Here is a 22,238-nt window from a genome sequence, read left to right as displayed (position 1 = left end):
CTTCCCTCGTGCGTTGATAGCCTGACTGAGATGTTAGGACTTGGCCTGTAGGAAGGACACGGGGTGATAATGGCCAGAGGGACTGAGGTGGTGACTGCTGCTGCTGCAGCAGCGGAGGCTGACGCTGGTTCTCTCTGGGCTGGTGGCTGGGTTTCTGAGGCTCTCCCCGAGGGCTGAGTGTGACTGGAAGCTGAGACACTGTGACCGGGATAGAGACTGGCTGACAAAGACAGTGACCGAGCGCCTGACTGGCTACTACTGAGTAGCCACTGGTACAAGCCTTGGCTGTGCTTTAGTGACCATGACTGCTTGAGCCCAAAGTAAAATGGCTGGTGGCTATGTTTCTGGACGGGAATATAAAATGCATAGGTTAATGAAAGTTGTTCACAATTCAGACGCTAAAACGAGAAACTAAGAATAACAAAAGGCAACCTTGCATCCAGCGGAACCTGCAGGCACGGGCCATTCTTCCCGCGACCCGGGGCTCTGCCGGACCGCTTCCCCAGTCGCTCCAGTCAGACGCCAAAGCTGGAGAACTTCCGGTGCGTTTCCGCTGTACCGGAACGTGGGGCGAGGCGGTGAGTGTGGCCTCCTGTCCTCTTTTTCCTTTCCTGATTCCTTGTGTGTGTGTGGCTGGGCCGCCCCTCTTCTCGGCTTAGAGTCACGGAGTGCCTTGAACTAGGCCCACCTCACCGGGGCGGCTGGTTCTCTTGTTTGTGGGACGCTGGTGTCTCTGGAGGCCCTTCCTGAGAAGCCGTCGCCAGGGTTTCGCGGGGCACACGGAGTTACTTCGCGGTTTTCTTAACTTTAGAGCCTGGGGGCCGGAGACCCTGATTGCACTCGACCTGGCTCTGCCCTACTCTGCGTGACTTCCAGTAAGGTCTTTCCCTGAACTGAGGCTTTGTTTCTCGTTTACAAAATGGATATCATACTTGTATTAAATAAATGTTTACTAAGCGTTGACTCTGTGCTAGGGATACAGCAGAACTCAAGTCTCGTGGTGATGACAGCCCTCAATCAAACATCCAAAACTGCAGTTGTGATCATTGAAACGGAAAGGTACAAGGCACCCCAGAGTGTATCACAGGAGACCTGACCTAGCCCCAGGTCAAGGAACCTTTACTGAGGAGGTGAATATTGAGCTGAGATCAGAAAAAAGGATTTGACAAAGTGGGGAGGGAAGAGTTTTCTATATGGAGAGAGCCTCCAATTTCAGGTTCTGAAAGAGGCCATTGTGGCTGGAACAGAGAGCTTGTGGGGGACCATGGTGTGAAACAAGCTAAAGGGGTTGCCAGGGGTCAGACCGTGCAGGCTTTGTAGGTAATAGGAAGAATTTTGGTTTTTCAAGAACCATATGAGAAACCGCTCAGAAGCTGACATGGGTGGTGATGTGATTAGGTTGGCATTTTGGAAAGGTTACTGCTGTTGAATGGAGAATGGGTTGAGGAGCAAGCACTCTGAGTGAGGGACGATGGTAGCTTGGATTAGGGAGGTGGTGGAGAGAAATGGATGGATGTGACTTTAGGTGTTCCAGGACTGTGAGGAACTCACAGAGCTGTCAGTGACAGGGGTTGGTAAACTGCAGAGTTCTATGCATATTTAATAAACCTTTTCCTAGCATCTCCTCTGTGCCAGGCCCTGTGCCAGCTGCTGGAGATATAGTGAATAGAATTACAGACTGGTGGAATTAGCATGAAAGAAATGTCATTATCAAGGAGGAGCACACAGATGTCACAAGGGAAAATGGCTAATTGATGAGCAGTTATTCTAAATGGAGTATCTGTTCATTCAGCAAATATTAAATACTTTTTGAATTCAAGATTACAAATAGGAAGATGATACGAATTATTATTATTATTATTATTATTATTATTATTATTTTGAGATGGAATTGGCTCTGACCCCCAGGCTGGAGTGCAGTGGTGTGATCTCAGCTCACTGCAACCTCTGCCTTCCAGGTTCAAGCGATTCTTCTGCCTCAGCCTCTCAAGTAGCTGGGACTACAGGCGCGCACCACCATGCGCGGCTAATTTTTTTGTATTTTTAGTAGAGATGGGGTTTCACAATATTGGCCGGGCTGGTCTCAAAACTCCTGACCTCATTATCCGTCCTCCTCGGCCTCCCAAAGTGCTGGGATTACAGGTGTGAGCCACCACGCCCGGCATGTTGATACGAATTATTTAGAGCAGGGTCTTTCAAACTTTTATGACTGTGACCTACAGTAACGAATACATTTTATGGCACAACCAAGTGTACACACAAACACACAACGCTCCAGAAAACAGTACTTAGCTTTACTACTCATGATGTATTATGATATTTCAAAAATTCTGTTATTTTCGTTTAAAAAATAATGCTGGTTGAGACCTTCACATTGATTTCCTAATCCACTAATGGATTGTGACTTGCAGTTTGGTGAAACACCAAGTGCTGATTCAGGGAAAGAGTCATTTGTGGTGGTTTTGAGGTAACAATGATAAAATGTGCTCTTATTTTTGGAAAAGGATTGGTCTTCCTTTCTGCACTGTTTTGTTTTATTTAAAGTAAAAAGGGTAAACAGGGCCAGGTATTGTGGCTCACACCTGTAATCTCAGCACTTTGGGAGGCCGAGGCAGGCAGATCACTTGAGGTCAGGAGTTCCAGACTAGCCTAGGCCACATGGTGAAACCCGGTCTGTACTAAAAATACAAAACTTAGCCAGGCGTGGTGGCGCACACCTGTAGTCTCAGCTGCTTGGGAGGCTGAGGCACAAGAATTGCTTGAACCCGGGAGGTGGACGATGTAGTGAGCCGAGATCACACCACTGCACTCCAGCCGGGGTGACAGGGCGAGACCCTGTCTCAAAAAAAAAAAAGTGAACAATTAAACAGGCAGCTCGTTTTTCTGTGTGTGAAATTTTGGCGTCTTGGCTAGATTGGAATTGCCTAGAGGGCAGTGACTGTCTTAATCTGTGATGTTTTTTGGGGGCCTGGCAAAGATCCTGGCACAATGCAGGCACTCAGTGAGTATTTGTTAAATTAGTCAGGTAGGTATCTCAGGACTAGAAGGTTGCATAATGGTTTGTTTACATTTGTTCATGTTGGTACCATTCTTGCCGATATCCCAGAGGCAATGTCTGGGATATACAGAAGTAGGTAAAATAAGTGTACTAAGCTCTTTCTCTTCTGGCCAGCTTTCTCTTCCTAGGCTAGCTTTACCACCTGAATTCATTCTGGATGAGTGGTCCAGAGCCACCACTGATTGTGGGCTCTTTGGGAAGTTGTTTCACTCCCTGGAGTTTAGGTTTTTTTTTTTTTTTTTTTTTTTTTTTTGAGACGGAGTCTCGCTCTGTCGCCCAGGCTGGAGTGCAGTGGCACAATCTCGGCTCACTGCAAGCTCCGCCTCCCGGGTTCACGCCATTCTCCTGCCTCAGCCTCTCCGAGTAGCTGGGACTACAGGCGCCCGCCACCACGCCCGGCTAATTTTTTGTATTTTTAGTAGAGACGGGGTTTCACCGTGGTCTCGATCTCCTGACCTCGTGATCCGCCCGCCTCGGCCTCCCAAAGTGCTGGGATTACAAGCGTGAGCTACCGCGCCCGGCCGAGTTTAGGTTTTTTATGAGTGAAAGAAGAGGGGAGATTTGCGGTAGAAAAGCTCTCTAGACCCTGAACAAATTTTAGATGCTGAGCCTCCACTTTCTACTGTCTGTCCGTTTCTGGGCCTTCCCTGAGGCTTATGGGAAACTGGATATGTACTTGATTTAATCTTTCCAAATCTTTTGGGATAGTTTTTCGGCAGAATTGTAGTTTTAAATGATTTAGGTGTATAGTTTAGAGTGAGCCGTCCAGGCATTTTCCACCCTCACCCTCTGTTGTGAGAAAGAGATCTGAGAAGATATTAAGAATGGATGGTGGACAGAACACTGGCCTGCAGGCAGGGTATCCAGATTCTAATTTGGGTCCTGGTATGACCGTGAGCATGTCACTTTTCTTTCACTGGTATCTTATAGCTGTGAAGTGAGTGTCCTTGCATGTTAAGCCAAAACACAAAAATCCTTTCTTTTAATCCTCATTTTTCTCATCTGTAAACTCAATGCAGGGTTGTCGTGAGGATTAAGGGAAATAATTATGTTAGGGGTCTAACCAATATCTGGCACATACAGAATGCTTAGCAAATGAAGCGTCTTTCCCCCACGTTCTGATTAACTCTGGTTTCTTTCTTTCTTAGCTGTTCTGGAAGACACAGAAAAAGGGTTCTTTTGGTCACCCACCACTGGCCCCATGGCTGCCATGCAGATGGATCCTGAGCTAGCCAAGCGCCTCTTCTTTGAAGGGGCCACTGTGGTCATCCTGAACATGCCCAAGGGAACAGAGTTTGGGATTGACTATAACTCCTGGGAGGTGGGGCCCAAGTTCCGGGGCGTGAAGATGATCCCTCCAGGCATCCACTTCCTCCACTACAGCTCTGTGGACAAGGCTAATCCGAAGGAAGTAGGCCCTCGTATGGGTTTCTTCCTTAGCCTGCACCAGCGGGGGCTGACAGTGCTGCGCTGGAGCACACTCAGGGAAGAGGTAGACCTGTCCCCAGCCCCAGAGTCTGAGGTGGAAGCCATGAGGGCCAACCTCCAGGAGCTGGACCAGTTCCTGGGGCCTTACCCATATGCCACCCTGAAGAAGTGGATCTCACTCACCAGCTTCATCAGCGAAGCCACAGTGGAGAAGCTGCAGCCTGAGAACCGACAGATCTGTGCCTTCTCCGATGTGCTACCTGTGCTCTCCATGAAGCACACCAAGGACCGCGTGGGGCAGAATCTACCCCGCTGTGGCACTGAGTGCAAAAGCTACCAAGAGGGCCTGGCCCGGCTACCAGAGATGAAGCCCAGAGCCGGGACAGAGATCCGCTTCTCAGAGCTGCCCACGCAGATGTTCCCAGAGGGTGCCACGCCAGCCGAGATAACCAAGCACAGCATGGACCTGAGCTATGCCCTGGAGACTGTGCTCAACAAGCAGTTCCCCAGCAGCCCCCAGGATGTGCTTGGTGAGAAGGAACAAGGCTCTTTGGGCGTGGGCCAAGGGGAGGATATTAGCATAGGTGTTTTAGAATAGGGAGTACATCTTGTGTTAGTCCAGCAGTAACTAAACCTGGCTAGGAGGCTGAAGATACAGGTGTGTCTTTACCCTTAGCCCTGGAGATTTTGATTCGAGAGATCTGGAGTGGGGCTCCCGCAGTTTCTGTCTGTCTGTCTAATAAACAAGCATCCTAGGTGAACCTGGTGCAGATAATCTCCTGTTTGGGAACCACTGATAGAGCCCAGTCCTACAGAAGGAAAAGATTTGGCCCACTGAGTGGCTGAACTGAGACCAGAACCCAGGACTCTTGGTTTCTGGGTCAGACGCGTGTTTGTTATAGCCTCTCACCTGCTTCCTCAGTTTGCTCCTGACCCTCAAGATGTTGGTCTCTCATCTGGCTTAGAACAGGACAGTGATTTTTTTTTTTTTTTAATCATTACAGTTTTTATTGTTACCTTCCCTTTTATTACAAAAATGATAGATATTAATCATAAAAGAAAAACAATTTACTTCAAATCTCACTACTTAGAAATACCATTTATACATTTTGGTATATTTACGTTCCTTTTTTTCTGTGTATTTCTATATATTTCATTTCAATGTCTTCTCTGTTTATTTCTATGTACTTCCTCTCAGTCTTTTAAAAATTCAGTATATGTGTCTATATATATGAGTTTTTATAAAAACAGGATTGAAGTATATTATTACTTTGTAATCTGCCTTAATATAAACTTTTTTCATGTCACTAACAGTCACTGTTTTAGTGGCTGTTTCATGTTCCATAGTTATTGGACCAGTTCCCTGTTATAGACCATTGAGATGCTCCCTATTTTCCCTATTATAAATATCATCAAGTGGCCGGGTGTGGTGACTCACACCTGTAATCCCAGCACTTTGGGAGGCTGAGGCTGGTGGGGATCACCTGAGGTTAGGAGTTCGAGACCAGCCTGGCCAACATGGTGAAACCCCATCTGTACTAAAAATACAAAATTAGCTGGGTGTTGCACACCTGCAGTCCCAGCTACTCTGGAGGCTGAGGCAGGAGAATCACTTGAACCCAGGAGGTGGAGGTCGCAGTGAGCCAAGACCTCGCCATTGCACTCCAGCCTGAGCAACAAGAGCCATCTCACAAATATATATACATATATCATCAGTGAACATTCTCGTGTGTACTTACACATACATTTAGGGGTAGAATTGTTGGGTCAGACTGTGCATGTTGCCAGGAGAAGGTTTTTGCATCCTTGCTGGCTGGTAGGAACCTATTGCCCATCACCTTTGACAGCATTGGGCATGGCAGTTTAACAAAGGCCTCTTCCAATTGGATAGTTGAAAAATGGCACCTTGTTTATATTTATTTCTTAAATACTAGTGACAGCAAATATGTGTCACATTTTGAAGAGCTATTTTTATATATATTTACAAATTTTCCAGGTAATTTGCATATTTTCTTGTTGGAAGTTCAGTGAGAAATTTGAATGTAGGACTTCTTTTTTTTTTGAGACAGGGTTTCGCTGTGTCGCCCAGGCTGGAATACAGTCACACAATCATGTCTTACTGCCACCTCAACCTCTCGGGCCCAAGTGATCCTTCTGCCTCGGCTTCCCAAAGTGCTGGGATTACTGTGCCCAGACAGGACTTTTTATATCATTGGCTCAGCTAATGATATAACGTATATTTTAACAGGTACATCTTTTTTTTTTTTTTTTCTGAGACAGAGTCTCGCTCTGTTGCCCAGGCTGGAGTGCAGTGGCGCAATCTCGGCTCACTGCAAGCTCCGCCTCCCAGGTTCATGCCATTCTCCTGCCTCAGCCTTTCCGAGTAGCTGGGACTACAGGCGCCCGCCACCACACCCGGCTAATTTTTTTATTTTTGGTGGAGACGGGGTTTCACCGTGGTCTCGATCTCCTGACCTCGTGATCCTCCCGCCTTGGCCTCCCAAAGTGCTGGGATTACAAGCATGAGCCACCGCGCCCGGCCTTAACAGGTACATCTTTTTGTTGTTGTTGTTGTTGTTGTTAAGACGGAGTCTTGCTCTGTTGCCCAGGCTGGAGTGCAGTAGCGTGAGTTTGGCTCACTGCAAGCTCCGCCTCCCAGGTTCACGCCATTCTCCTGCCTCAGCCTCCTGAGTAGCTGGGACTACAGGTGCCCACCACCACGGCCGGCTAATTTTGTTTTGTATTTTTAGTAGAGATGGGGTTTCACCATGTTGGCCAGGATGGTCTCAATCTCCTGACCTCGTGATCCACCCACCTCGGCCTCCTAAAGTGCTGGGATTACAGGCGTGAGCCACTGCGCCCGGCCTTTAACAGGTATATCTTAATGCATTAGTATTTTCATGTAATAAGTAACTTTTGAAAGTCTGGCTTAAAAATGAGTAGAAATCCTGTTTTTCTACCTCTTAAACATTTCATTTCAATTCTTCAAAATATATCTTGTGAAAAGGTCTGTTACAGGAGTAACGTTTTTGGGTTTTGTTTTTTTTTTTTTGAGACAGGGTCTCACTCTGTGACATGAGCTGGAGTGCAGTGGCATGATCACAGCTCACTGCAGCCTCAACCTCTTGGGCTCAAGTGATCCTCCCACCTCAGCCTCCCAAGTAGCTGGGACTACAGGTGTGTGCCACCACGCCCAGCTAATTATTTTTGGTCGAGATAGGGTCTCCCTGTGTTGCCCAAGCTTGTCTCAAACTCCTGAACTCAAGCGATCCTCCTCCATTGACCTCTCAAAGGGCTAGGACTATCCCTGCCACCGCACCTGTCCAGGGATAATTTTGAATCTACATCACAGCTCTTTGAAATTATTTTTGATGTCATAATTTAATTTTAGATAAAGCCAGAAATGCATAAATTTAATAAATGTCCTAAACGCAAAGAATAGGCTAATATTTAGTTTCACAAACCAAGTAAAGCCAGCTGAAGAAGCAAATCATTAACCTATATTATACAAGGAAAATTTGACTATATTTGAAAATATTGGTCAGAGATCCAAAATATCTAAACCAGGTAGCTATTCACACAAATCAAACTTAGTTCCATAGGCTTAAGAACAGGGAGCTAGTTTTTCCAGGTCTCTGGAGGTGGCAGAGATCAAACGCCATGCATTTAAAGAGGTATTTGGTGTTGAGTACATCTCTTCTTTTTATGGCCCACATGTACATATACCTCATTAAATTTCCAGCCACCTTTGAAGTAGAGAGAGTGCCTATGATGAGTAGCAGTATTCTGTGGTAACCAGAGACCCAGTGACTTGCCCAGGGACAGTGGTGTCTGGATCATCAGGTCTCTGTTTGAGATGGGCATCTGATAGAAATTGGGAGCATAATATTTTTTGAGTGCTACTTTGTGCTTGGTCTTATTCTAAATGCTATACGTGTACTATATCCATTCATTTAATCTTTGCTGCAACCCTCAAATAAGGAAATTGAGGCCTTAATAGATTGAGTAACTTGCCCAAGGTCACACAGCTGCTAAGTGGCAGAGCTAAGATTTGAATCTAGGCAGTTTGGCTCCAGAGCCCATGCTCTTAGCCACCAAGCTGCTCATAGAGATTAAATCACAGAGCCCTGTGATTAAGCAAACAAAAATAATCTGCCTGGCAGGCTGACCCTGGAATAAGTACTCATGAATTTTTCTTTTGTGGGAGGTTCTAGAACTGTTCCCACCCAATGGAGAATCTGTTTTATCTTTCCATTGCCCACATTGTGAAGCATTAGATGTGTGGCCTTGGGCAAGCCCTTGACCTCATCTATAAAATGAGGCAAATACCACCTTCCTGATCGCCTTGTGGAGTTGGGCTGAGGGTTACATGGTACAGTGCAGTATTTCCGTGACCCTGGAGCAGACCATCCGCATCAGAATCACCTGGGGAGCTTGTTAGAGCTATACCTACAAAGGCCCCATCATCTCTCCTCCACCAGAACCTCTGAGGGTGAAGCTTGGGTAGCTTTACTTTTAACAGACTCTCAGTGATTCTGATGGGCAGCCAGGTTTGAGATCCACTTGGCATAGTATCCATGAACACATTTTGTAAACTTAAAATGCCAGGCAAATACTGGGAATACCTCTTCTCTAGCAGTCTGATTTTACAGAAATCCAAAGCCACAGGTTGGTTTCCCATGGCTTGAATTCATAGCGGTTCAGCAGACATTTGCTGAGTACCTGTTAGGTGCAAAATCTCCTGCCAGGCTCTGCAGGAGTGACAAAGATAAAAGGACATCTGTTGCTGAGGTCCAGTGGAATTCATGGCCTCGTGAATAGTGATGGAGAGTGTCAGCTGGTCCTCCTCTCCCTCAGAATCACTTCTCGTCTCTGCACCTTTCAGGTGAACTCCAGTTTGCTTTTGTGTGCTTCCTGCTGGGGAATGTGTACGAGGCATTTGAGCATTGGAAGCGGCTCCTGAACCTCCTGTGCCGGTCAGAAGCAGCCATGATGAAGCACCACACCCTCTACATCAACCTCATCTCCATCCTGTACCACCAGCTTGGTGAGATCCCCGCTGACTTCTTCGTAGACATTGTCTCCCAAGACAACTTCCTCACCAGCACCTTACAGGTGAGCAGTCTTTCTGACTGAGCTGATGCACATGTGGGTCAGAATTGAGACAACAGTATGTGTTTTGTTTCTTGCTATTCTTCCATGACCCCAAAATTTTTAAATTTCAGTTTCCTAGTCTTGGGATATTTCCTGCTTTTCTCTCTCTTACTCAATTGTAAGTGCCTCTATGCCAGAAATTCTCTGTCTCTACCACCTTCTCCCTACACCTCGTCCCCAGAGTGCCTAACACTGGGGTACTTGGATTTGAATTCCTTCCACTGCTTTGGTTTACTCAGCTTAAAACAGCTTTTCTTTCTCCCTGTAGCCATGAATTGCTACAACCCAGTAAAGCAGAATTTTGAAGTTTGTTATTCCCAGTGAAACATCTGCAGCTCCTTAGATCTCATTTAAGCATTAAAATAACTTTGATTTCCTGTTCAAACAAAATGTGCCAGTTTATGCAGAGATTCTATGACAGAAAAAGTGAAATTTGCTTTTAACTTGGCAATTAAATTTTCATTATGAGTGGTAATTAGGAAAGAAGCTTCAAACAACTTACAATCTTCATCCTATGCTATTTCCTCCCTTTGCAAACAGATTAGTTTCCTTTATGTACTTGGGACAGCCTCTGTCACTCACATTGTGTAACTTTCTCAAGAATAGAAGAGGCAGAAGCTGCCAACTGTCAGTTTCCATACTTTCCCTCCCATGAGCTTCTTTCTTCTCCCTGTGTGTAGTACCCCCATGAGGCCTGCTCCATATAAGGCAGCCTTTCACCAACCTTCTAATCCCACTCGGGGTAACAGAAGGAACGAGCATTCATTAAATGTTGGGGCTGGGTGTGGTGGTTCATGACTGTAATCCCAACACTTTGGGAGGTGAAGGCAGGAGGATCACTTGAGCCCAGGAATTAAAGACCAGCTTGGGCAATATAGTGAGCAAAAATTTAAAAATTGGCCAGGTATGGTCTCTCCAAAAATTAAAAAATTGGCCAGGTATGGTCATGTGCACCTGTAGTCCTAGCCACTTGGGAGGCTGAGACAGGAGGATCACCTAGCCCAGGAGTTTGAGGCTATAGTGAGCAATGATTATGATTGTGCCATTGTGCTCCAGCCTGGGCAACAGAGACCCTGTTCACTCATTGAATCCATTGGAGCCTTGTAAGATGGGGGTATTATTCCCATTTTACAAATGAGAACACTTGAGAATGGTTAAATCACTTACTTGAAGTCATACAGCTGGCAGGTGGAGGTGAGGATTTGTACCCAGGCCTGAGTCTTGGTTTCCTGCCTGTGCTTATGCCTTTGTGTAGTGAACACAGTGTGAATCCCCCAGAAAGGATTCTTGATTGACATCAGTGAAGACTTCATCGAGGTCCTGTTTCTCAGAGGTACAGAACACTTTTCTAAAGCCAACCTACTGTTGGACGAGTCCCTGTGAGCAGGCATCTGACTTAAAGCTGGCAGTTGAAGGACCTGTGTAAACCATGGCAATGAGTCAGTCAAGCGCATGGTTTGAGCCTGGTCTGTTCCACTCAGAAGAGCTATAAAACTGTCCTTTTACTGGTTCTTCATATAACAGAGAAATTAAACCCCTTTGTCCTTCCTCTGTGGGGAGAATTTTCCCCAAAGGTACCGGTTATGGGTTGTGAGGCAGTGTGAGGAGGCATTAGCCTGCTAACTTGCCTCTGGCAGTGGCTGTTTCCCTCCTGATGCACATTGATGCGTCGCACAGACACAGGAGGGCCACGGTCTCGCTGGCTGTCCGGACCATTGTTAGCACAACCAGCAGCTGAGCTCTATAATTGCCAGGCTTTGTTGCCAGCAATGATTTACAAAGCAGAAAGTGCCCAGCTGGATTGCTAGATACCCAGGTGGGTTGTGCAAAGCTGATGGTTGGAAACATTCAGTCTTTGGACTTTTCACCAAGAAAATTCGATGTCATTATTTGGAAAAATCCAGGGCATGTGCCAAAAAAAAAAAAAAAAAACATGTCTTTGAGCATTCTTCATATATAACATTCTACAGAAAGTGTTGAGGAATATATATATATGTGAGTTGGCCAGGGTTCCTGCCCTCAAGGGATTTGTTCATTGATTTAGCAGGTAATTGCTGAGTATGTGCTGTATAGAAGACTCTGTTCTAGAACTGGGAATATAGCTGTGAGCCAGACAGAGTCACTGTCTTGAGTCTTGTATTTTGAGAAAGTCAACAGAAAGTTAACTAGCCAAGTTAACTCCAGATAGCAGACTCTTGTATTTTGAGAAAGTTAACAGAAAGTTAACTAACCAAATAGCAGTAAGCAGATAGCAGTAAGTGTTTTAGAAGGCAGTCCTGCCCTAGTACCATTTCCCTAGCCCCAGCCTTTTGGTCTCACCTAGACTGCATCGGAGTTTACCAGCTTCCGTGCTTACCAGTTACCCCATCTCTCTCCCACGCTGCCACCTGAGGTGCTGCTCCATAATGCAGCTGTGATCCTGCTTCTCTGTGGCTCCTCATTGTGTAGAAAATTAAAAGCCCATCATTGGTCGCAAAGGCCATTCTGATCTGGCTTCTTATCCTGTTCTCCAGCTTCTCCTTCCTCTTCGTTTTCCCCCATCAACTCCAGCAACAGTGGTCTCTTTGCAGGTTCCCAGACAGGTTATGCTGTTTCATGCTTTAAAAAAAAAAAAAAAAAAAGGTTGTAAAAAACGGCCGGTCCGTGGTGGCTCACGCCTGTAATCTCAGCACTTTGGGAGGCCGAGGCTGGAGGATCACTTGAGGTCAGGAGTTCGAGACCAGCCTGGCCAACATGGTGAAACCCCCATCTCTACTAAAAGTACAAAAATTAGCCGGGCATGGTGGTGGGCGCCTCTAGTCCCAGCTACTCAGGAGGCTGAGGCAGGAGAATCTCTTGAACTGGGGAAGCAGAGGTTGCAGTGATTTGAGATTGCACCACTACGCTCCAGCCTGGGCAAAAAGAGTGAGACTTTGTCTCAAAAAAAATAATAATAAAAATAAAATTTTGGTAAAAAACACAATTTAACGTTAGATATGCCCTCTTAACAGATTTTCAGTGTTCAGTACAGTATTAACCATAAGTATCATGCCATCCAGCAGATCTCTAGAACTTCTTCATCCTGCATAATTGAAACTTTATACCCATGTTTCATACCTTCTTGCCCGAACCTGATTTTCCCTCTCCCTGGTACATATTTGCTCATTCTACAACATGCCCTCAAGGCATCCCTCTCTGTCAAGCCATCCCTCCTCTCTCTGTCTCAATCTCTGTCTCTCTTTCTCTCTCCCCTTTCCCTACTCTTAGCTTACTTTGTACTTGTCACTATTATATTGCATGAGATGTGCTTGCTGAAACTAATATATTGTCTGCCTGACCCCCGCACTGAGTCATGGGCTCCTTTTACACAAGGCCTATTTTTTGTTCATCTGGTTATCTTCTTCTTCTTTTTTTTTTTTTTTTTTTGAGACATAGTCTTGGTCTGTCGTCCAGGCTGGAGTACAATGGTGCGGTCTCGGCTCACTGCAACCTCTGCCTCCCGGGTTCAAGTGATTCTCTGGCCTCAGCCTCCCAAGTAGCTGGGATTACAGATGCGCATCACCACGCCCACCTAATTTTGTTGTATTTTTAGTAGAGACGAGGTTTCGCCCATGTTGGCCAGGCTGGTCTCAAACTCCTGACCTCAGGTGATCCACCCAGCTCACAGCTGGTTGTCATCAATATGTTGTCAAGGCCTAACATTTATTTCATTTGGTGTTATTGGGTGTTTTTAGATGGATAGAGTTCATAATTCTTGTGACAATGTAAATGTCATAGGTATAAGCAGTGGAGTCTGATCAAAGGGCATTAGGAGCACCAAAGAGGGAGTGGTTAATTCTGAGTGGGGTTGAGATTTGAGGCTTTATGCAAGGGTGGAAGGTGGGGGCATTTGACCATGCACTTGGGGGATGACTGAGATTTCAAAAGGCACAGTGTGGAGAAGGATATTATAAAACTTTTTTTTTTTTTAAATGGAGAGTCACGTTGATGCCATGTTGGCAGTGAGAGTCCAGTTCTCCACACAGAGGCATTCAGTCAGGGCATTTGTGACTGAATGAATCAGCCCATAAAAGCCTTCCTCCGCCAGCTGCTTGCCCTCCCAGGTAGTCAAGTAAGTGGAACTGGCTTTCTTACTTAGGAGCTTAAATGGCTACTACCCATGGAGAGGGACTGGTGTTTGTGTGTGTGCGCACTTAAAGAGAGCCACATTAGCATGGATAAAATCAGCCACGTAATGGAATTCTCTTAGCCATTAATTTTTTTCGACTTTCCCATGTGAGGCCCTTTTGAATAGAAGCTACTGGTTTTTACAAATCCCTTGGATTTCACTTGAATAAAAGGGATTTGTTTTACAAAAATAGATACAGTTTTTTCTTTTATTTAAAGCAACGTAAGTCACCATAATTCATTTAAAACCAATGAAAGGATAATCTGAATTTAATGATATGTTAGAAAGTGAGTTATGTACAAAATAAGGATTTTTATTGTTGATTACGTAGTACTTAGGCATATAGTCATCTAACCTGTTTTAAAAAATACTTCTAGTTACAATAGGCCGTATATGCTTTCCAGCTTCCTTTCTTGCTAGTATTCTAAATGTGTGTTCATCTTTAACTCTTGAGGGAAAACACCAACTCTGATGATGAGGTCTATGGTATTTTTATCACGATGCCCACTATGATAAATTTGCCTGCCTACTCCCACACCTCTTGCCGTTAGCTATCTCTTTTGCATGCTTAGTCTCCTTGCGCCCTCACAACAGTGCTAGAAGCTAGGTCTCTAACCCTATTATATAGATGAGGAAGCAGGCTCAGAGAGGTCACATAATTTGCTCAAAATCAACAGAGCTAGTGGAAGGCAAGGCTGAGCTTTACATTCTAAAGCCTATGGTGGGCTCCTGTATGTGATTAGAGCCCCAGATGAAACATCCCAGATTTTTCAAACTGACCTCAGGTGATCTCATTTGTGCTGCTTTTCACCTTCCTGGTCATCATTGTGAAACAATAATCTTGCTTTTAACACCACTTTCTTCTGCTGCAAGTGGAAACAAAATCTTCTACCTATTGCTAGTTTCATTCTAAGTTGAATAATTATTTGGGAATTGAAAAAATTAGGAAATGTCATCTTTTTGGTCTAGCTAAAAAAATAGGATAAGATAGTGACATAGCTACCTACCTTGATATTTTGAATTTCTCGAGGTGACCTAACTGAACTCAATTTATTTAACTTAGGTTTAAGAAAAGCTTTCACATGTATGACTAAAGTAATTTAGAATTTCATAATACACAGATTAAATGATTAAAGTGTTCATGCTTTATTTTGTGTTTGAAGAAAAACACCCAGTAGATGCGCTTTTTGTTTTAGATAAATGCATTTGTTTGCAAAATATTATCCTATTTCAAAAGTATTTTTTAAATATTCAGTATTGATCTGCTGAGATTAAGGTGATTTATGTCCCAGTGATGTTAAAAAGTGTTGATTTTGTTTTAGTGAATAAAATAACTAGATCACTGTTAAGTTTCCTGAAGAAGGCATAAAATTAATCTGAAAATAAAAGAATCAGAATAAGTTATTGCTTGGAAACTAAGTACTATTTAGACATCTTCATTTCTGAATTGTGAGGAGTTTTTACAAATACCAAGTTTGTGAAACTGTGGTCAAAAATAGACCAGGGGATGCCAGGGGGTAGGGGTGAGGGAAGGATTTGACTGCTAAGGGGCAGCACAAGGGAGCTGTTTGGAGTGATGGGATGGTTCCATGTCCTGATTGGGGTGATGGTTACACAAATTTATATGCACCTTCAAACTCAGAACTGGATACCAAAAGCAAAGCAAACACTGTGAACATATATCATATGGTGGTTGCATGGGGGTATATGTATATTTGTCCAGATTAACTAAGCATTTAAAATTGATGAATTTACTAACCCGGGCAACATAGTGAGAACCTGTCTCTACAAAAAATTAAGAAAAAAAAAAAAAAATACCAGGCGTGGTGGCTCATGCCTCTAATCCCAGCACTTTGGGAAGACAAGGTGCATGGATCACTTGAGCCCAGGTGTTCCAGACCAGCCTGGGCAACATGGCAAAACCCTGTCTCTACAAAAAATACAAAATTTAGCTAGGCATGGTGGCATGTACCTATAGTCTCAACTACTGAGGAGGCTGAGGTGTGTGGATCACTTGAGCACAGAGGCCAATGCTGTAGTAAGCTGTGATCACATCACTGTGCTCCAGCCTAGGTGACAGAGAGAGACCCTATCTCAAAAAAAAAAAAAAATTATCTAGGTGTTGGTGGCATGTGCCTGTAGTCCTAGCTACTTGGGATGCTGAGGCAAGAGAATCCCTTGAGCCCAGGAGTTCAAGGCTGCAGTGAGATATGATCATGCCACTGCACTTCAGCATGGGCAACAGTGAGATCACGTCTGTAAAAAATAAATAAAATAAAACGAATAAAATTAATTGTGTGTAAGTTATACCACAGTAAGGTTGATTTTTTTTTTTTTTTTTTTTAAGTCAACCCAGACTATGCCCTGTGTCCTGGAGGCTGCAGAAGGGACAGTTTCAGAAGCACTTTGGTTCCCTACAAGGCAGTGCTAAAAATAAATATCAGGGATGGATTAAGCCTCTGTCAAGACAAAAGGTCTGGGCGGGCGAAGGATGAAGCCAAGATGCCTCTGCTTTGACAGGACTCTGCTCAGCATTTGTCACTGAGTGTTGCCGCACGCCTAGTGTCTTACCTCTGTGGTGGGAATAGTAAGTTCCTGTCCTGCCTCCCAGGCTGTGGTAAAGATCAAGTTGGTGAGTTCTTTAAAAAGGACGAAGCACTTTTTAAATTAGAAACCTTATTTGTTAGACTGAAGTTGTCTGTTTTACCTGCCTCTAGTGGAATTTATTCTCAGGCAGTGTTTGAGAGGTGCTTCGGGAGGATGGATGATGAGCGTGAGCCCAGCTCGTTCCAGCCTGTCACTTCTGGCCATTGCCAAGTGCAGGGCAGTCCCTGGGTCTCATTAGGTCATTCAGTGAGCACCCTTTGGGCCCTAACTCTATACCTGGCCCTGGGCGATATGCTTTGTGGCACACATTGATAATTAGGACACAATCCCCACTTTTAGAGGGTGCAAATCACTGTGATACAAGCACAGCATGAGGAATGCCATGAGGGAGGCTCAGGCACAGTGCTGGGGAATAGGGGTCCGAGCAGTTCATGTCACAAGGAGGTGTCTTGAGAGCCATGGCATTCAGGGGCCTGGTAAAGAAGCTGCCTCCTCCCTAGGATGTGCCTTTCCTTCTCCCCAGCATCACCACATCACTATTGAACAGCTATTTGGTGCTAGGCACTGTACAAAAGTGAACCCAAAATTGAACCTGTGGTTGTCTTCATTCTTCTGTTCATGAAACATCTAATGGGTCCTTTTTGTGTGTTGGGCGCTGTGCCGAGAGTGGAGCATGGGGTGAAAGAGCCGCTGCTGTGAGGCTGCTCCGTGTCTGGTGGGCGAGATCAACAGCAAATGGCCTGTTACCTTACTGAGACTGATCAAGGTAGCCCTGGGGCTGAGGGAGCGCAGAGGAGCACCCACTCCATCCTTGGTCTGGAAGACATCCTCAAGGTGGTGATGTCTGAGCCGAGCCTGAGTCTTTAGGAGAAATTCGTAGGTGAAGGAGGAGAAAGCAGGAGGTGGAAGGGTGGTAAGAGCAGAGAGAAAAGCGTGTGTGCACAGAGGCGCAGCGGAAGCAGTGGCACATGTTTGGGCGGCTGCTCAGTGGCTGGAGAGCAGGGACTGTGGCGAGTCATCCAGTTCCCGTGTAAGGAAGGGAAACAGGAAGAGACTTGCTAATTCAGCCCAGCAGGCTCCCCCCAACCTCTGGGGATGGCCTCATGGGTGTGCAGGTCCTCCAGAGCTAAAACTGTTTGAGAAAAGGCTTCTGTGCTCTCCATACCAGGCCCCTCCCCAAAATTCAGCCTTGCTCCAGGCGGGCTCCACTAGCTGCCTACAGACAGGCCAACCCTTGGCTTCCCCATGGCCCTCGCCACCAAGATCACACAGCCCCTCTAATTAGTTATTGATCTGGCATTTTGTTGTGGCTGCGCTTCCCACTCCTGTGTTTAGTCAATTCCCAAGTTAATGAAGCTGGATTCTGTACCGCCCCCCTTCCCCCCAATCACTTCTCTCTGTGTTCCCACTGCTGCTACTCCAACGGAATGGCTCCAGACAAAGACCACTGAAAACGAGCCGCACTCCTGCTAACAGGAAGACGGCGGAGAAGCGGGTGGGAGGAATATTCCCCCTGGAATCAGCTGCAGAGGACGCCTGTTGCCTTTGTTGGGTCAGGTCTCCTGGGGCCCAGCATCTTTCCATGGTGGCCTGAAAGCCAGCTGTGGCATGAGGGTGATGTGGATCAAAGAGCTTCTTCCACCATCACACCCCTGTGTCTCTGGGTGGGCCTGTAGGGTAGCAGATGGTAGTCTGGGAAAAACCACTTCTTTCTGGGTAATTTTTATTCAGTCATTTAACTCCTCTCAGCTTCCATTTCCTTAAAATAGGCATTCTGTTGTATCTTCCCAGGGTGTTGGGAGGATCCAGTTGGATGCTCTGTGAAACTTCTTTGAAAATAGTAAAATAGTATAAGAAGGAATCATGGGTTTGCTGTTACTCTTAGGAAGGGACTGGGATCCAGGACAATCTGGAATGGGGTTTCAGATGTGGAAAAAATTACATTCTGCTCCCCTGCCCATGTTTGTATTAAATGAAACTGTTCATGAGAGCATCAAAATAAAGGGTTAATATCCAGAATATATAAAGAACTCCTACAACTCAACAATGCAAAAACAACCCAATTTAAAAATGGGCAAGGAAGTTGAATGGACATTTCACCAAAGAAGATATACAAATGGCCAATGTGCACATGAAAACATACTCAGTATCCACTGATCATTAGGGAAATGCAAGTCAAAACTGCAGTAAGATACTACCTCCTACCTATTAGAATGGCTATGATTTAAACACACACAGAAAATAGTAGGCATTGGCCAGGATGTGGAGAAATGAGAACCTTTGTGCATTGCTGGTGGGAATACAAAATGGTACGGCCCCTGTGAAAAACTGTGGCAATTCATCAGAATTTAAACAGGGAGTTCCCGTATGATCCAACAGCTCCACTCCTGGGTTTCTGTGCAAAAGAATTGAAAGCAGAGACCCTAAGAGATATGTGTACACCCATGTTCATAGCAGCATTATTCACAATAGCCAGAAGGTAAAAACAACACAAATGGACATTGACAGATGACTAGACAAACAAAATGTGGTATCTGCATACAACAGAATATTATTCAGCCTTCAAAAGAAAGGAAATTCTGACACATGCTGCATCATTAATGAACCTTGAAGGATATTATGCTAAGTGAAATGAGACAGTTGCAAAAGGACAAATGCTGTATGATTCCACTTAGATGAGGTGCCTAGAGAGTCAGATTCACAGACACAGAAAGTAGAATGTGGGTTGCCAGGGCCTGGTGGGAGGAGGGAAGGGGGATAGGGTAGTCGAATTCATAGAGTCGGAAAGTAGAATGTGGGTTGCCAGGGCCTGGAGGGAAGAGGGAAGGGGGAGTTGCTGTTTAATGGCTGCAGAGTTTTGGCCAGGGATGATGGGGTCATTCTGGAGATGGATGGTGGTGATGGTTGTACAACAATGTCAATGTACTTAATGCTACTCAACTGTACACTTAAAATGGCTAAAATAATAAATATGTATATTTTGCCACAATTTAAAAGATAAAAATATTTTTAAATGGTTGAAATGGTAGATCTTATGTACAGATGCTCCTCAGCTTCCCATGGGGTTATGTCTTAATAAACTGTAAATCAGATATACCGTAAGTCAAAAATGCACTGATTACACCTAACGTCCCTAACATTGTAGCTCAGCCTCGCCCATCTCAAATGTGCTCAGAACACTAACACTAGCCTACAGTTGTGCAAAATCATTTAACACAAAGCCTATTTTATAAGGAAGTGTTAAATATCTCATGTAATTTCTTGAATACTGTACTGAAAGAAACAATTCAAAGTGCAGCTTCTTCTGAATGTGTATCACTTTGCATCATCATAAAGTCGAAGTGTCGTAAATTGAACGTAAGTCAGGGTCCATCTGTATATTTTACCACAATAAAAAAAAATCAAAGACAGCTTTTAAGGGGGATAGAAGCCTCAAACTGGCAGCCTGTGGCCCATTTAGAAGATTAGAGCAGCAATTCAGTCTTGTTGGCCTGGGGCCTGGGACTTCATGGGATCCAGGGGCTTATAAGCACCCCCAAGCCTTTCTTAGGACCTTAGTACTGACTGGTGTAGCTACTACCTGTTCCTCTGGGTTACTGCCCAGGCGTCCAGTAGAACCCCCCAGGTGGTGGAGCCAGGGTAATGGCCCCCAGCCTTACTCTCAGGGGGGCATCTCTGCCCAGATAGTAATTTTCCATTCTAGTCCTGCCCTAGCATCTCAGCTGGGTTTGGACCTTCTTTCTTGGTTTGAGGGGAGCATAGCAGGTGTCCTGGGCCTATGCCAGCAGCAGCTGATCTGCCCGCCCCAGAAGAGCCGAACACCATGAGGAAATTTCCACAGCTTTCTCGCCCCCCGCCCTCCGTCTTCTCAGGAGTGACTTATCCTCTGTTCTCTGTAGGTTTTCTTTTCCTCTGCCTGCAGCATTGCCATGGATGCCACCCTGAGGAAGAAAGCTGAAAAGTTCCAAGCTCACCTGACCAAGAAGTTCCGGTGGGACTTTGCTGCGGAACCTGAGGACTGTGCCCCGGTGGTGGTGGAGCTCCCTGAGGGCATCGAGATGGGCTAACTCGGGGAGCGCTCTCAGCTGCGAGGGGCCCCTTCCCACAGGGCTGCAGTCCTGGCCTCTCCATTTACTTCTTCCCATCCTGGGACCTGCCAGGGCAGCAATCTCTCCAGGTCCTGCAAAGATGGAGCCAGAATTCCCTTTTTCACTGATAAATATATTTCTCCATTGCCAAAGAGGCTGTACTCATCCTGAAGGCACATTTGTGGGTTCCCCATCAGCCGGGCCTTGGTGCTAACCTGGCTGAATTTCACACAGGCTCTTACAGAAGCTCCTAGGAGAGATCTGCCTACACGGCAACCAGATTCCCTCTGAGTGAGAAGGAATTGAAGCAAAAGTCCAAGAAAGAACTGATTGCTTGTTCCATAGGAGCTTAGGAAACAAGAAACCCTGGATTGCCCAGGGAGTCTGAGAAGTCAGTTGGTGACTTTTTTGTGGTTAAATGGAGGGTGATGGGGAGATGAGCCCAAATTGCCGCCTGCCCTTTGCTGAACAGGAGCAGAGGACTTGGGCCTGCAGCTCCTTGGGAGCCTTGATTGGGAAGAGAGTGTCAAGGGAGGCAGCTGGATTCAATCTAGCAGGTGGTCAGCTTCAGCTTTCTCCATCGAAATTCCATTCTCCTGTCCAGAGGCCCAGTGGGTCATCGCCCAAGGTGGGTGTGGACCCTGGCCTCAGGGGCCTCGCTGGTGCTGTCACCTCCCACCTGTTCCGTTCCGAGGCCTCACCCAGAAGTGGGACCCTCCCCTTCCTCACCAGAGCCACTGTGACTGTTTCTGATGATCTGGAGTGTCAACAACAACCAGAAAGGTTTCTGCCCAGAGCAGGCTTCTTAAGGCCCTTATGAAGTTTTGTGCCTTCCAAGTGCTGAAGAAGACCTGGTCAGCCTAAATCTTCCCAGTCCTGCTGTGGAGCTGTCAGTCACCGGAGTAATGAGCTCCTGGTTCCTCGGGAGTCCATCGTGCTGTGTGGCAGGGTTCCTCTCTAGACAAGTACACAGGCCCTGCCACCCTGACATCAAACTGTTGTACTATAATCACAGTCCCTGTGCCATCCTTTTCCAAGACTGGGGCTCACACCAGGTTTTTGAATGAGAATCCCTGCTGTTTGAGACTTTTGCTTCCACTTGTTTCCTTGGAGATGTTTTTCCAAGAGCATAATGTACATTAAAGTCTTCGAGTTGAGACAGAATCCCCTTGTGTGTGTGTGTCTCTTGCAGTTAATCCGCCTGATCTCCAGAGCAGCCAGGCTACTGTCCATAGACACACACCTCCCTCCAGTGTCTGGGAGACCTGCCCAACCTCTGGAGTCTGGAAGAGGCAGGCAGCCAGTGTTCCTCCTGTTCCTCTTGAGGCCCCTGAGACAGGCACACAAGGAAGAAGGGATGAGGCCCCATGTCTCAATAATAACCCAAGATTCACCTCATATGAATTGGCTCTTCTTTTTCTCCCAAAGCCCACTCATCAGAACGAGCTGGGGAGCTTGTGAAAACTGTATCTTTAAAGGAGTGAAGTCCTGATACATGCTACAACATGGATGAACCTTGAGAACATGCTAAGTCAAAGACACAAGGACCACCTATTACATGATTCCATTCACATGGCATGTTCACTATAAGCAAATCCACAGAGAGGGAGAGTCAATTAGCGGTTACCAGAGAATAAGACAGTATGGAATGGCAGTGACTGCTGATGAGTCTGGGATTTCTTCTTGGGGTGATGAAAATATTCTGGAATTAGATGGTGGTGATAGTTGTACAACCTTAAGAATTTACTAAAAACCA

The 22,238-nt window shown here is 45.7% G+C and overlaps 1 protein-coding gene across 4 annotated transcripts; it reads left to right on the top strand.

Annotated features, from left to right (window-relative positions):
* Positions 1–467: 467 nt before the first annotated feature.
* On the top strand, positions 468–21,646 carry AAR2 (AAR2 splicing factor). 4 transcript variants are annotated; one of them, XM_032143220.2, is made up of 4 exons: positions 468–578; positions 4,207–5,016; positions 9,372–9,601; positions 20,294–21,646. In XM_032143220.2, the coding sequence occupies exons 2-4, from the start codon at positions 4,260–4,262 to the stop codon at positions 20,459–20,461; spliced, it is 1,155 nt and encodes a 384-aa protein (XP_031999111.1). In that variant the 5' UTR covers positions 468–578; positions 4,207–4,259; the 3' UTR covers positions 20,462–21,646. The 4 variants fall into 4 exon arrangements, with proteins under 4 accessions (XP_031999111.1, XP_031999112.1, XP_058289140.1 ...); XM_032143221.2 differs by having other exon boundaries at positions 553–875; XM_058433157.1 differs by lacking the exon at positions 468–578 and adding an exon at positions 989–1,130 and having other exon boundaries at positions 20,317–21,646.
* The last annotated feature ends 592 nt before the right edge of the window (positions 21,647–22,238 follow it).

The sequence above is a fragment of the Hylobates moloch genome, unplaced genomic scaffold (assembly GCF_009828535.3).
Source record: "Hylobates moloch isolate HMO894 unplaced genomic scaffold, HMol_V3 SCAFFOLD_21, whole genome shotgun sequence".
Classification (NCBI taxonomy): domain Eukaryota; kingdom Metazoa; phylum Chordata; class Mammalia; order Primates; family Hylobatidae; genus Hylobates; species Hylobates moloch.
Note: the sequence above shows the minus strand (reverse complement) of the source record. Positions and strands in the feature narration are given on the sequence as shown.